This window comes from Tamandua tetradactyla, chromosome 7 (genome assembly GCF_023851605.1).
Source record: "Tamandua tetradactyla isolate mTamTet1 chromosome 7, mTamTet1.pri, whole genome shotgun sequence".
In the NCBI taxonomy this organism is placed as follows: domain Eukaryota; kingdom Metazoa; phylum Chordata; class Mammalia; order Pilosa; family Myrmecophagidae; genus Tamandua; species Tamandua tetradactyla.
The window spans coordinates 35,522,466-35,533,246 of record NC_135333.1 but is presented as its reverse complement, the minus strand read 5'-3'; the positions used below and the strand labels follow the sequence as shown (position 1 = coordinate 35,533,246).

At 49.9% G+C, this 10,781-nt stretch overlaps 1 protein-coding gene across 2 annotated transcripts; it reads left to right on the top strand.

The window, feature by feature from the left end:
- The first annotated feature begins 6,925 nt into the window (after positions 1-6,925).
- LOC143691073 (cytochrome P450 2D17-like) lies at positions 6,926-10,658 on the top strand. 2 transcript variants are annotated; one of them, XM_077169054.1, is made up of 9 exons: positions 6,928-7,281; positions 7,954-8,125; positions 8,474-8,626; positions 8,702-8,859; positions 9,109-9,285; positions 9,467-9,608; positions 9,815-10,002; positions 10,166-10,307; positions 10,409-10,658. In XM_077169054.1, exons 1-9 carry the CDS (start codon positions 7,075-7,077, stop codon positions 10,585-10,587), a joined length of 1,518 nt encoding a protein of 505 aa, XP_077025169.1. In that variant the 5' UTR covers positions 6,928-7,074; the 3' UTR covers positions 10,588-10,658. The 2 variants fall into 2 exon arrangements, with proteins under 2 accessions (XP_077025168.1, XP_077025169.1); XM_077169053.1 differs by having other exon boundaries at positions 6,926-7,281; positions 8,474-8,859.
- Positions 10,659-10,781: the final 123 nt, after the last annotated feature.

Here is a 10,781-nt window from a genome sequence, read left to right as displayed (position 1 = left end):
TTTCTTTTAACAATTTCTTGTAGTTTTCTTTGTATAGGTCTTTTGTCTCTTTAGTTAAATTTATTCCTAAATATTTTATTCTTTTGGTTGCAATTGTAAATGGAATTCGTTTCTTGATTTCCCCCTCAGATTAATCATTACTAGCGTATAGAAACACTACAGATTTTTGAGTGTTGATCTTGTAACCTGCCACTTTGCTGTACTCATTTATGAGCACTAGTAGTTTTGCTGTGGATTTTTCATGGTTTTTGACTTATAGTATCATATCATCTGCAAACAATGAGAGTTTTACTTCTTCCTTTCCAATTTTGATGCCTTGTATTTGTTTTTCTTGTCTAATTGCTCTGGCTAGAACTTCCAACACAATGTTGAATAACAGTGGTGATAGTGAAAATCCTTGTCTTGTTCCTGATCTTAGGGGGAAAGTTTTCAGTTTTTCCCATTGAGGATGATGTTAGCTGTGGGTTTTTCATATATTCCCTTTATCATTTTGAGGAAGTTCCCTTCTATTCCTATCCTTTGAAGGGTTTTCAATAGGAAAGGATGTTGAATTTTGTTAAATGCTTTTTCTGCATCTATCGAGATGATCATGTGGGTTCTCTGTTTTGATTTGTTGATATGGTGTATTGCATCAATTGAATTTCTTATGTTGAATCATCGTTGCATAGCTGGGGTGAATCCTACTTGGTAATGATGTATAATTCTTTTAATGTGTTGCTGGATTTGATTTGCTAGCATTTTCTTGAGGATTTTTGCATCTATATTCAGTAGAGAGATTGGTCTATAGTTTCCCTTTTTTGTAATATCTTTGTCTGGCTTTGGTATGAGGGTGATGGTGGCTTCATAGAATTGAGTTAGGTAGCTTTCCCTCCTCTTTAATATTTTTGAAGAGTTTGAGCAGGATCGGTGCTAATTCTTTCTGGAATGTTTGGTAGAATTTACCTATGAAGCCATGAGTTCCTGGAGTTTCCTTTTTCGGGAGCTTCTTAATGACTGATTTAATTTCTTTACTTGTGATTGGTTTGTTGAGGTCATCTATTTCTTCTTGAAATAAAACAACAAAGTTGGTTGTTCATGCCTTTCTAGAAAGTTGTCCATTTCATCTACATTGTTGGGTTTGTTAGCATAGTATCCTGTCATTACTTCCTTTATTTCTGTCAGGTCAGTGGTTACGTCTCCTCTTCCATTTCTGATCTTATTTATTTGCCACCTCTCTCTTCTTTTTGTCAATCTTATTAAGGGTCCATCAATCTTATTGATTTTCTCGTAGAACCAACTTCTGGTTTTGTTGATTTTTTCAATTGTTTTCATATTCTCAATTTCATTTACTTCTGCTCTGATCTTCGTCATTTCTTTCTGTTTGCTTGCTTTGGGGTTAGTTTGCTGTTCTTTCTCTACTTCTTCCAAGTGGACAGTTAATTCCTCGATTTTTGCCCTTTCTTCTTTTTTGATACAGGCATTTAGGGCAATAAATTTCTCTCTTAGCACTGCCTTTGCTGCATCCCATAAGGTTTGATCAGTTGTGTTTTCATTTTCATTTGCCTCAAGATATTTACTGATTTCTCTTGTAATTTCTTCCTTGATCCACTGGTTATTTAAGAGTGTGTTGTTGAGCCTCCAAATATTTGTGAATTTTCTGGCACTCTGCTATTATTGATTTCCAACTTCATTCTCTTATGACCTGAGAAAGTGTTTTGTATGATTTCAATCTTTTTAAATTTATTGAGACTTGCTTTGTGGCCCAGCATATGGTCTATCCTTGAGAATGACCAATGAGCACTTCAGAAAAGGTATATCCTGCTATTGTGGGGCATAATGTTCTATAAATGTCTGTTAAGTCTAGCTCATTTATTATATTATTCAAAGTCTCTGTTTCCTTATTGATCCTCTATCTAGATGTTCTGTCCATTGATGAGAGCGGGGAATTGAAGTCTCCAACTATTATGGTAGATGTGTCTATTTCTCTTTTCAGTGTTTTCAGTCTTTACCACATGTATTTTGGAGCATTTTGGCTCAGTGCATAAATATTATATGACTGTTATGTCTTCTTGTTGAATTGTTCCTTTTATTAATACAGTGTCCTTCTTTGTCTCTTTTAACTGTTTTACATTTGAAGTCTAACTTGTTGGATATTAGTATAGCTACTCCTGCTCTTTTCTGATTGTTATTTGCATGAAATATCTTTTCCTAACCTTGCACTTTCAACCTATGTTTATCCTTGGGTCTAAGATGTGTTTCCGGTAGACAGCATATAGATAGTCCTGTTCTTTAATCCATTCTGCCAGTCTATGTCTTTTGATTAGGGAGTTTAATCCATTAACATTCAGTGTTATTACTGTACAGGTAGTACTTTCCTCCACCATTTTGCCTTTTGGATTTCACATGTCATATCTCATTTTTCTTCTTTTTACCTTTACTGATTGTCTTCCTTTCTACACTCTTCTCCACACCTCTCTCTTCTATCTTTTCATATCTGCCTCTAGTGCTTCCTTTAGCATTTCTTGAAGAGCTGGTCTCTTGCTCACAAATTCTCTCAGTGATTTTTTTGTCTGAAAATGTTTTAATTTCTCCCTCATTTTTGAAGGACAATTTTGCTGGATATAGAATTCTTGGTTGGCCGTTTTTCTCTTTTTAGTAATTTAAATATATCACCCCACTGTCTTCTCGCCTCCATGGTTTCTGCTGAGAAATCTATGCATAGTCTTATTGGGCTTCCCTTGAATGTGAATGATTGCTTTTCTCTTGCTGCTTTCAAGATTCTCTCTTTCTCTTTGACCTCTGACATTCTGACTAGTAAGTGCATTTGGATCTATTCTCTTTGGGGTATGCTGCACTTCTTGGAATTGTAATTTTAAGTCTTTCATAGGAGTTGGGAAATTTTCAGTGATAATTTCCTCTATTAGTTTTTCTCCTCCTTTTCCCTTCTCTTCTCCTTCTGGAACACCCACGACACGTATATTCATGCACTTCATATTGTCATTCAATTCCCTGAGTCCCTACTCATATTTTCCCATTTTTTCCCTATCTTTTCTTTTGTTTGTTGGATTTCAGATGTTCTGTCTTCTAGTTCACTAATCCTATCTTCTGCCTCTTGAAATCTAACATTGTGGGTTTTCATTGTTTTTTTCATCTCTTCTACTATGCCTTTCATTCCCATAAGTTCTGTCATTCATTTTTTCAGACTTTCAATTTCTTCTTTTTGTTCATTCCCTGCCTTCTTTATAGCCTCCCTCAATTCATTGATTTGATTTTTGATGAGGTTTTCCATGTCTGTTCATACATTCTGAATTGTTTCAATTCCTGTATCTCATTTGAATTGTTGGCTTGTTCCTTTGACTGGGCCATATCTTCAATTTTCCTAGTGTAATTTGTTATTTTTTGCTGGCATCTAGGCATTTAATTACCTTAATTAGTTTATCTGGAGATTGTTTTCACTTCTTTTACCTAGGGTTTTCTTGCCAGATGAATTTGTTGTCTGTCTGTTCTTTGACATTCAGTTCAGTTTTTTCTGGACCACTAGCTTAGGTTTTGTTTAACAGAGGAGAATTTCTCAGTTCTTGTTTCTTGCCTTGCCTGTATAGTGCCTTTCCCTCCTCTACCCTTAGGTGGGTCTGCTTAGATATTATAGACCCCAGCCAGATTTTTCCAGACCAAACTGGCCTCCTGTCAGGAGGATAGAGTCATCTGCATCAGATTTCCCTGAGGCTGAGACCTAGCATATTGAAAGACTTTCCTGTAAAGTCTGTGGACTCTGTTTTTCTTATCCTACCCAGAATGTGGCGCTTGTCTGCCTGCAGGTCCCACCAGCATAAGATGATGTGGTACCTTTAATTTAGGCAGACTCACCCTGCTGGGGGTGTGGTGGAGACAGAGGAGAGGTTGTAGGCTGGTTTTAATGGCTTCAAATTACCAAGCCCTGGGGTCTGAATTCCTTGAGGGAGGGATTCCACCTGAGTTGGGCTACACCCCTCCCCTGGGGAAGGCACCAGTTCCAGACAAGCTCTCAAAGAAGCTTGTTTCTGCCTATGCTTGGGGCAGCTGCAGCCTGAGAAGCCCTGCTGCTGCATCCAAAGGCAGCTAAACCTCCGTGGAAACATGGTCACAAAAACCTGTTTTTTGTTTTTGTTTTTTTTTTCTTTTTCCATCAGCCCTACCCCCTTAGCATCAGGGCAAAAATCAGCAACCTCCACTTTGACCAGGTTCACCTGAGCTGGGGGTCTATTTTTAGTAGTCAGAATTTGTAAATTAATTCCACACTTAACGCTTAGTTGCGCTCAGCCTTTGCTGCTGGTAAAGTCTCTTTCCTTTCCCCTCAGGGAAGCAGCCTCTGGGGCAGGGGCTCCAGTCGCCATGGCTTGGGGAACTCATGGTTCCAGGGGCTTGCAGCCATTCTAGCTGGTCCAGACTGGGGTACCCTGTCTATTCGGTAACTGACAGTTCTGTACTGTTCCTGGTTATTTAGTAGCTGTTCTGGAGGACGAACTACATCCCACACCTTGCTAAGCTGCCATCTTGGCTCCTCCCTGTGATTGCTTTTTTTAAGGTGTTCTCTGCATTTCCAATCTTGACTTGCACTGATATGGCTGACTGGTTCCCCTCTCATTTAAATCCTTACAGGGTGCTCTATTCTCTGGGGACTGGCTTTTTGGAAACACAGAAATGGGTTATCTCTTAGAATAGGCGTTTATTAACTTACAATTTATGGTTCTTAGGAAGGGGAAATGTCTAATTCAAAACATCAACATGACAATACGTGGACACTGAGTCAACCTGCTGGTGTCCAGGATACCTCTGTCATTGGGAAAGCACATGGCTGGCGTCTGCTGGTCCTTCTCTGCCAGGTTTAACTGCTTTCAACTTCTGGTTCCAGTGGTTTCCTCTCTGAGCTCCATGGGTCCTCTCTTTGCTTTTCTCTGTGAGATTCTCTTAATTTTATCTCTCTTACCAGAATCCAGGAAAAAGATATGACCCACCTTGAATGGACTGGGTCACATCTCAACAGAAATGCTCTAACCAAAATGTGCCACCCAAACAGGTTTGCCCCCTCAGGAATGGTTTAAAAGCACACAAACTTTTCTGAGGTACATGACAGTTCCAAACCACCTGGACCCCTGCCCCTCAAGCAGTCCCTGTTGTGTGGGTTGCCTATCAGCTCTCTGTAGCCATTCCCATCCTCTCCCTGGTTATGAGCCACTGGACCAAGCAGCCTCCACTTCTCTTGCCCCCAGTCCAGCAGCTAGCACAACTGGAACACCCTCACAGGTGTGACAGAACCCATGCCTAAGCCAAGGCAAAGCCCAGGTGTGTTAGTTGGAGTCAGTTGTCAACTTGGCCAGGTGAGCATACCTAGTTCTGTTGCTGCGGACACAAGCCAATGGTACGTGAATCTCATCTGTTGCTAATTACATCAGCAGTCGGCTAGGAGGTGTGTCTGCTGCAATGAGTGACGTTTGACTTAATTGGCTGGTGCTTAAATGAGAGAATGCAATGTAGCACAGCCAAGCAGCTCAGCATTCCTCATCTCAGCACTCGCAGCTCAGCCCAGGCCTTTGGAGATGCAGAAGTCACCCTGGGGAAAGCTGTTGGAACCCAGGGGCCTGGAGAGAAGACCAGCAGAGACCATCTTGTGCCTTCCACATAAGAAAGAACCTCAGTGTAAAGTTAGCTGCCTTTCCTCTGAAGAACTAACAAAATAAATCCCCTTTTATTAAAAGCCAATCCGTCTCTGGTGTGTTGCATTCCAGCAGCTAGCAAACTAGAACACCAGGGAAGTATCCAGCACAGAGATGGACCCCAGCAAGCTGCCCCCTCTGAACATGGACCGGTGGGGAGAGTGGGGATTGGGACTTTGGGAAGGGGGGAATAGCTTCCACATTGCTTTCCAAAATCAAGGATAGTCACCAAAGTTGAAAGCTAATACCAAAGGCCAAACAACCCAGGCTCCTTTCTCTGAGTGTCCTTGGGTGTATTCATGCTCTTCAGAGAGTGTTGTGGGCAAGGTCTGGTCCTATACTGTTGGAATAGACAGTGGGTAGGGGTGCTGCTTCAGGCCCTGCCACAGCTTGGGGAAGAGCACCTTCAAACACCAAGCTGTTCATTAGTAATTCTGTCTCCAGAACTAAGAGCAAGCTAACCTCACACACCCCCGGGCTGGGCAAGCACGCCTTCAGTGGGGCAGCCATGCCAGGCCCTGCCTGCCTCCTGCTCTGGGGAATGCCACTGCCCCATCTCTGGGCTCCTTTACCTTGCCCATTCACCAGGATTCAGCCTCTGGGTTTTAATCAGCTTAACTGACTTGAAGACTCGACCCAAATCCAAGCCCTTTTGTTGTGGAAGAAGGAGGAGGCCAAGTCCCCACTATGGCAGGAAGGTGACACTCTAAGGAAGTGGCAGAGCGGCCAGGACATGTGGGGACAGGCTGAGCGATGAACATGTGAGGGCTTGGTGGTGATGCGTGGTTCTGTGCATTGGTGCATGTTGAGTGTGGACAGTGTGAGGGGGGACCAGCAGGAGAAACATATTCTCCTCTGTCCCTCTGCCACCCCCCCCCAGGTCCATACTCCCCATCACGACCTACCTAAGGCCCCAAGTGTTAGGGAAACACCTTGGTGGTGAAGGCCATTCCAAAAGGAGCAGGTGAGGGGTGGAAAGCGCAAGCTGGTGTTCTTAAGATCAGATTGTAAAATCTGGGTCAAATCAGGCTCTACCAGGTTTTTTTTTTACCAAGAACTGCAATCAGCTTGCACAGAGTAGGGGTGGGGTCTATTATCAGGTCTCCTGCTCCTACCCTTCCTGGGAAGGTACCTGGAGGAGAACACAAGAAGGAACGACCTTGGGCTACCCAACTCCTGACTTGGACCGGCTGTTCCCTGCTGATAAAATTGCTCCAAATAGATTGGGTAGGGCAGAGGGCACAGGGCAGGCCCTGGTTCTTTATTAAAGGACAGGGCACAGCCTGCAGAAACCATCTGTGTGCTGGGAATTCCCGGTCTTATCCCAGGGACCTGACGTGATCAGGGTCCCACGTGTGGACGGCTCCCTGCATGCCCATCACCTCCCTTGCTCAGGATCCTGATGGACAGTGAGGCAGCCATGGGGCTGCTGACCGGGGAGGTGCTGGCACCCCTGGCCGTGGCCGTGGCCATCTTCCTGCTCCTGGTGGACCTGATGCACCGGCGCATACGCTGGGCCCCACGCTACCCACCAAGCCCCCTGCCACTGCCTGGACTGGGCAACCTCCTGCAGGTGGACTTCCAGGACATGATGTACAGCTTCAGGAAGGTGAGGGAGATGGCGGGCTAGGGGACAGCTGGGGTCCTGGGCACCCCTCCTAGCCCCAGACAGGAGGTGGTAGGTGAAGCTACAGGTTGGAAAGAAGCTGGTTCGGAAGAAGAGGCTGATGAGAGGCTTCCTGGGGAGGGGACCATTGCTGGGAAATCAAAGTGCAGAGAGGACAAAGTCTGGAGGTTGTTGGGACTTGGCAGCGGGTTTGGGATCCAACTGGACAGCACAGAGGTTACGAAAGACCCAACTAAGTCCCTTTTGATGACAACCTACAGAAAGGCCTTGGGAGGAGGTGGAGGAAGGTAGTGGGGGTGGGAGAGTGTCCCACTGGAGAGGAGCATTTAAATTGGGAAATTATGGTGGAGAGGAGAGGGGGCAGTGACCCAGCTCCATTCTGTCCAACTGTGGGCCTGTGGCCTCCCTGCTTACTTTGAGAGCCTGCTTCCTCATCAGTAAGATGAGATGCTGACTCAGGCCTACTAATAATTTTGGTGATCTTTGGGAAGTTGCTGGAGAGTAAGTTCCAAGGTTAAGTTCTAGTGCTAAGGAGGGTGTGACCCGAAGCAGGAGGCCAGAATTTCTTGGGGTCCCCAAGTCTGGTGCAGTGAGCCTGAGACCAGCAACCTGAGGGTCCTGGGCTTGACGGCGCCTTCGGCCCTGGACCGGCAGCTGCGGCGCCGCTTCGGGGACGTGTTCAGCCTGCAGCTGGCCTGGATGCCCGTGGTTGTGCTCAACGGGTTGCCGGCCGTGCGGGAGGCGCTGCTAGAACGCGGCGAGGACACCGCAGACCGCCCGCCGGCTCCCATCAACGAGTACTTAGGCTACGGGCCCCGGGCGCAAGGTGAGGGGTGACAGAGGAAGAGACCGCGGTCCAGCAGGAGCTGGGCGGGCAGCGGCCCGAGGCTGGCAGGGCGGAGCAGGCGCGGCTGCCGCGGGCAAGGGGCGCAGGAAAAGGACCAACCACGCGGAGAGAAGCAGCTGGAGGGAGCAGCGGGTCCAAGGAATGGGTTGGGTCGGAGTGTGCCAGGGCACTGGGCGGGACCTGAACGGGGTAGGTGGGTAGATCAAAGCAGGATGAGCCCGAGGAGGGCGGTGTTGGGGCGGGCTCATCCCTGAGCAAGGAGGAAAAGCATCTGATTGGGTGGGGGATAAGGGCGGGGCCACGCCCAGACACTTTCCCCGCCCCCAGGTGTGGTCCTCGCGCGCTACGGACCCGCGTGGCGAGAGCAGCGGCGCTTCTCCTTGTCCACCCTGCGCAACTTCGGCCTCGGCAGGAAGTCGCTGGAACAGTGGGTGACCGAGGAGGCCGCCAACCTGTGCGCCGCCTTTGCAGACCATGCAAGTAAGCGCGGGGACGGGGTGAGGGCGCGGGGCACGAGGGGCGACCGTCCCTCACCCGTTCCTCTCCCCACCCAAGGCCGCCCCTTCAGCCCCAACGACCTCCTGAACCAAGCGGTGTGCAACGTGATCGCCTCGCTCACCCACGGGCGCCGCTTCGAGTACAGCGACCCGACCTTCCGCAAGCTCCTGGGGCTGGTGGAGGCCTTTCTGAAGGAGCAGGGTTTCACCCAAGCGGTGCGCTCCGGGCAGGTGTTGGGAGCGGCAGGCGGACCCGGAGGGTGCCACACTGCCCCTGGCACTTGATTTGGGGAGGGCATTTGTGCCTGGGGGCGAGGGGAAGAAGGGTACTTCTGGGAGAAGCACAGCGAGAGTACACGCCAGGGCCCAGTGCTGGGACACAGGGCCCGCAGGGCCGGAACGGGCCTGACCAAGGAGGGGGCTGAGTGCAGGGAGGACCAAGGCCACGCCCTGCGGCCCGCACAGGTGCTGAATGCAGCCTCGGTGCTTCTGCGCATCCCCGGGGTCGCCAGCAAAGCCTTCCCGGCACAGAAGGCCTTCATGGACCTGCTGGATGAGCTGCTCACTGAGCACAGGGAGGCCTGGGACCCGGCCCAGCCACCTCACGACCTGATCGAGGCCTTCCTGAGTGAAATGGAGAAGGTGAGGGGTGGGCTGCCTGGGAGCACGTATGGGTAAGCTAGAGGACCAATAAGGGTCATGATGAGGGCCTGGGCATGGCCAGTGGCCAGGCACCAAGCCTGAGCTGCTCGTGATGCGGTTGCATCTGGAAATGCCCACCACCCCCGCTGCACCTGAGACAGCCCTTCTCTGTCTGATCCAGTCCAAGGGGAACCCCGAGAGCAGCTTCACTGACGCCAACCTGCGCCTGGTGGTGGGCGACCTGTTCATAGCCGGGGTTGTGACCACCTCCATTACGCTGGCCTGGGCCCTCCTGCTCATGATCCTGCACCCGGATGTGCAGAGTGAGGCTGCCCGGGCCCCGGGAAGCAGGGTGTGTGGGGGTGGGCAGGGCCAGGCTTCCACTGGAAACCTGCCCAGAGCTGGGCCTGGGCTCTGTAACAGTGCATCCACATAGGCACTGCCCCCAACAAAGGGGATAGGCAGCTGTCAGGGCAAGGTCAGCACCCAGCTTCCTGGGCTGGTCCCTGAGGGTCGCCTGTCTGCCCAGGCCGTGTCCACAAGGAGATCGATGAGGTGATAGGGCAGGGGCGGCGGCCAGAGATGGCGGATCAGGGGCGCATGCCCTTCACCACAGCTGTGATCCATGAGGTGCAGCGCTTCGGGGACATCATCCCCCTGGGCGTGCCACATATGACATCCCGCGACACTGAGATCCAGGGCTTCCGCATCCCTAAGGTAAGGCCTGGCCCCCCTCCCCTGCCCAGCCTGGGGGCAGAGTTCGGTGAAGCTTCCTGTGTGCCAGGCAGATGGTACAAGTGCCCTTGCATGTGCAGTGGCAGCAGGTGCGGCATCCCCCAGCCCTTGACTCCACCCTTCCCACCTGGCCTCTCCTGCTCAGGGGATGATGCTCATCCTCAACCTGTCATCAGTGCTGAAAGACGAGACTGCCTGGGAGAAGCCTTTCCGCTTCCACCCGGGACACTTCCTGGACGCCCAGGGCCGCTTCGTGAAGCCGGAGGCCTTCATGCCTTTCTCAGCAGGTGCCTGCTGGGTGCTGGGCCCCTGCCCTTTTCCCGAGGGGGTCTCAGATGAGTAAGATCTTGGCCTCTCTTCCTCACTGAGACCCCGTTCCCACCCACAGGCCGCCGCGCATGCCTTGGGGAACCCCTGGCCCGCATGGAGCTCTTCCTCTTCTTCACCTGCCTCCTGCAGCGCTTTAGCTTCTCGGTGCCCACTGGGCAGCCCCGGCCCAGCGACCACGGCCTCTCTGCCTTCTTTGTGACTCCGTCCCCCTACCAGCTCTGTGCCTTACCCCGTTAGAGAGGGTCACCAGGACCCTCCCCCAAATCCCACCTAGACAGCCCGACCTGTAATAAACCATTCTGGCATCGCCCACCTCACGTTCTGTCTAGTTCCTGGCTGGGCTGGAGCCTCAGCTGCCTGCCTGCGGCCAGCCCCTGCCCCTGCCCAAGGAATTGTTCCATTTCCCTTTGCAAATGACTCCATTTGACAGA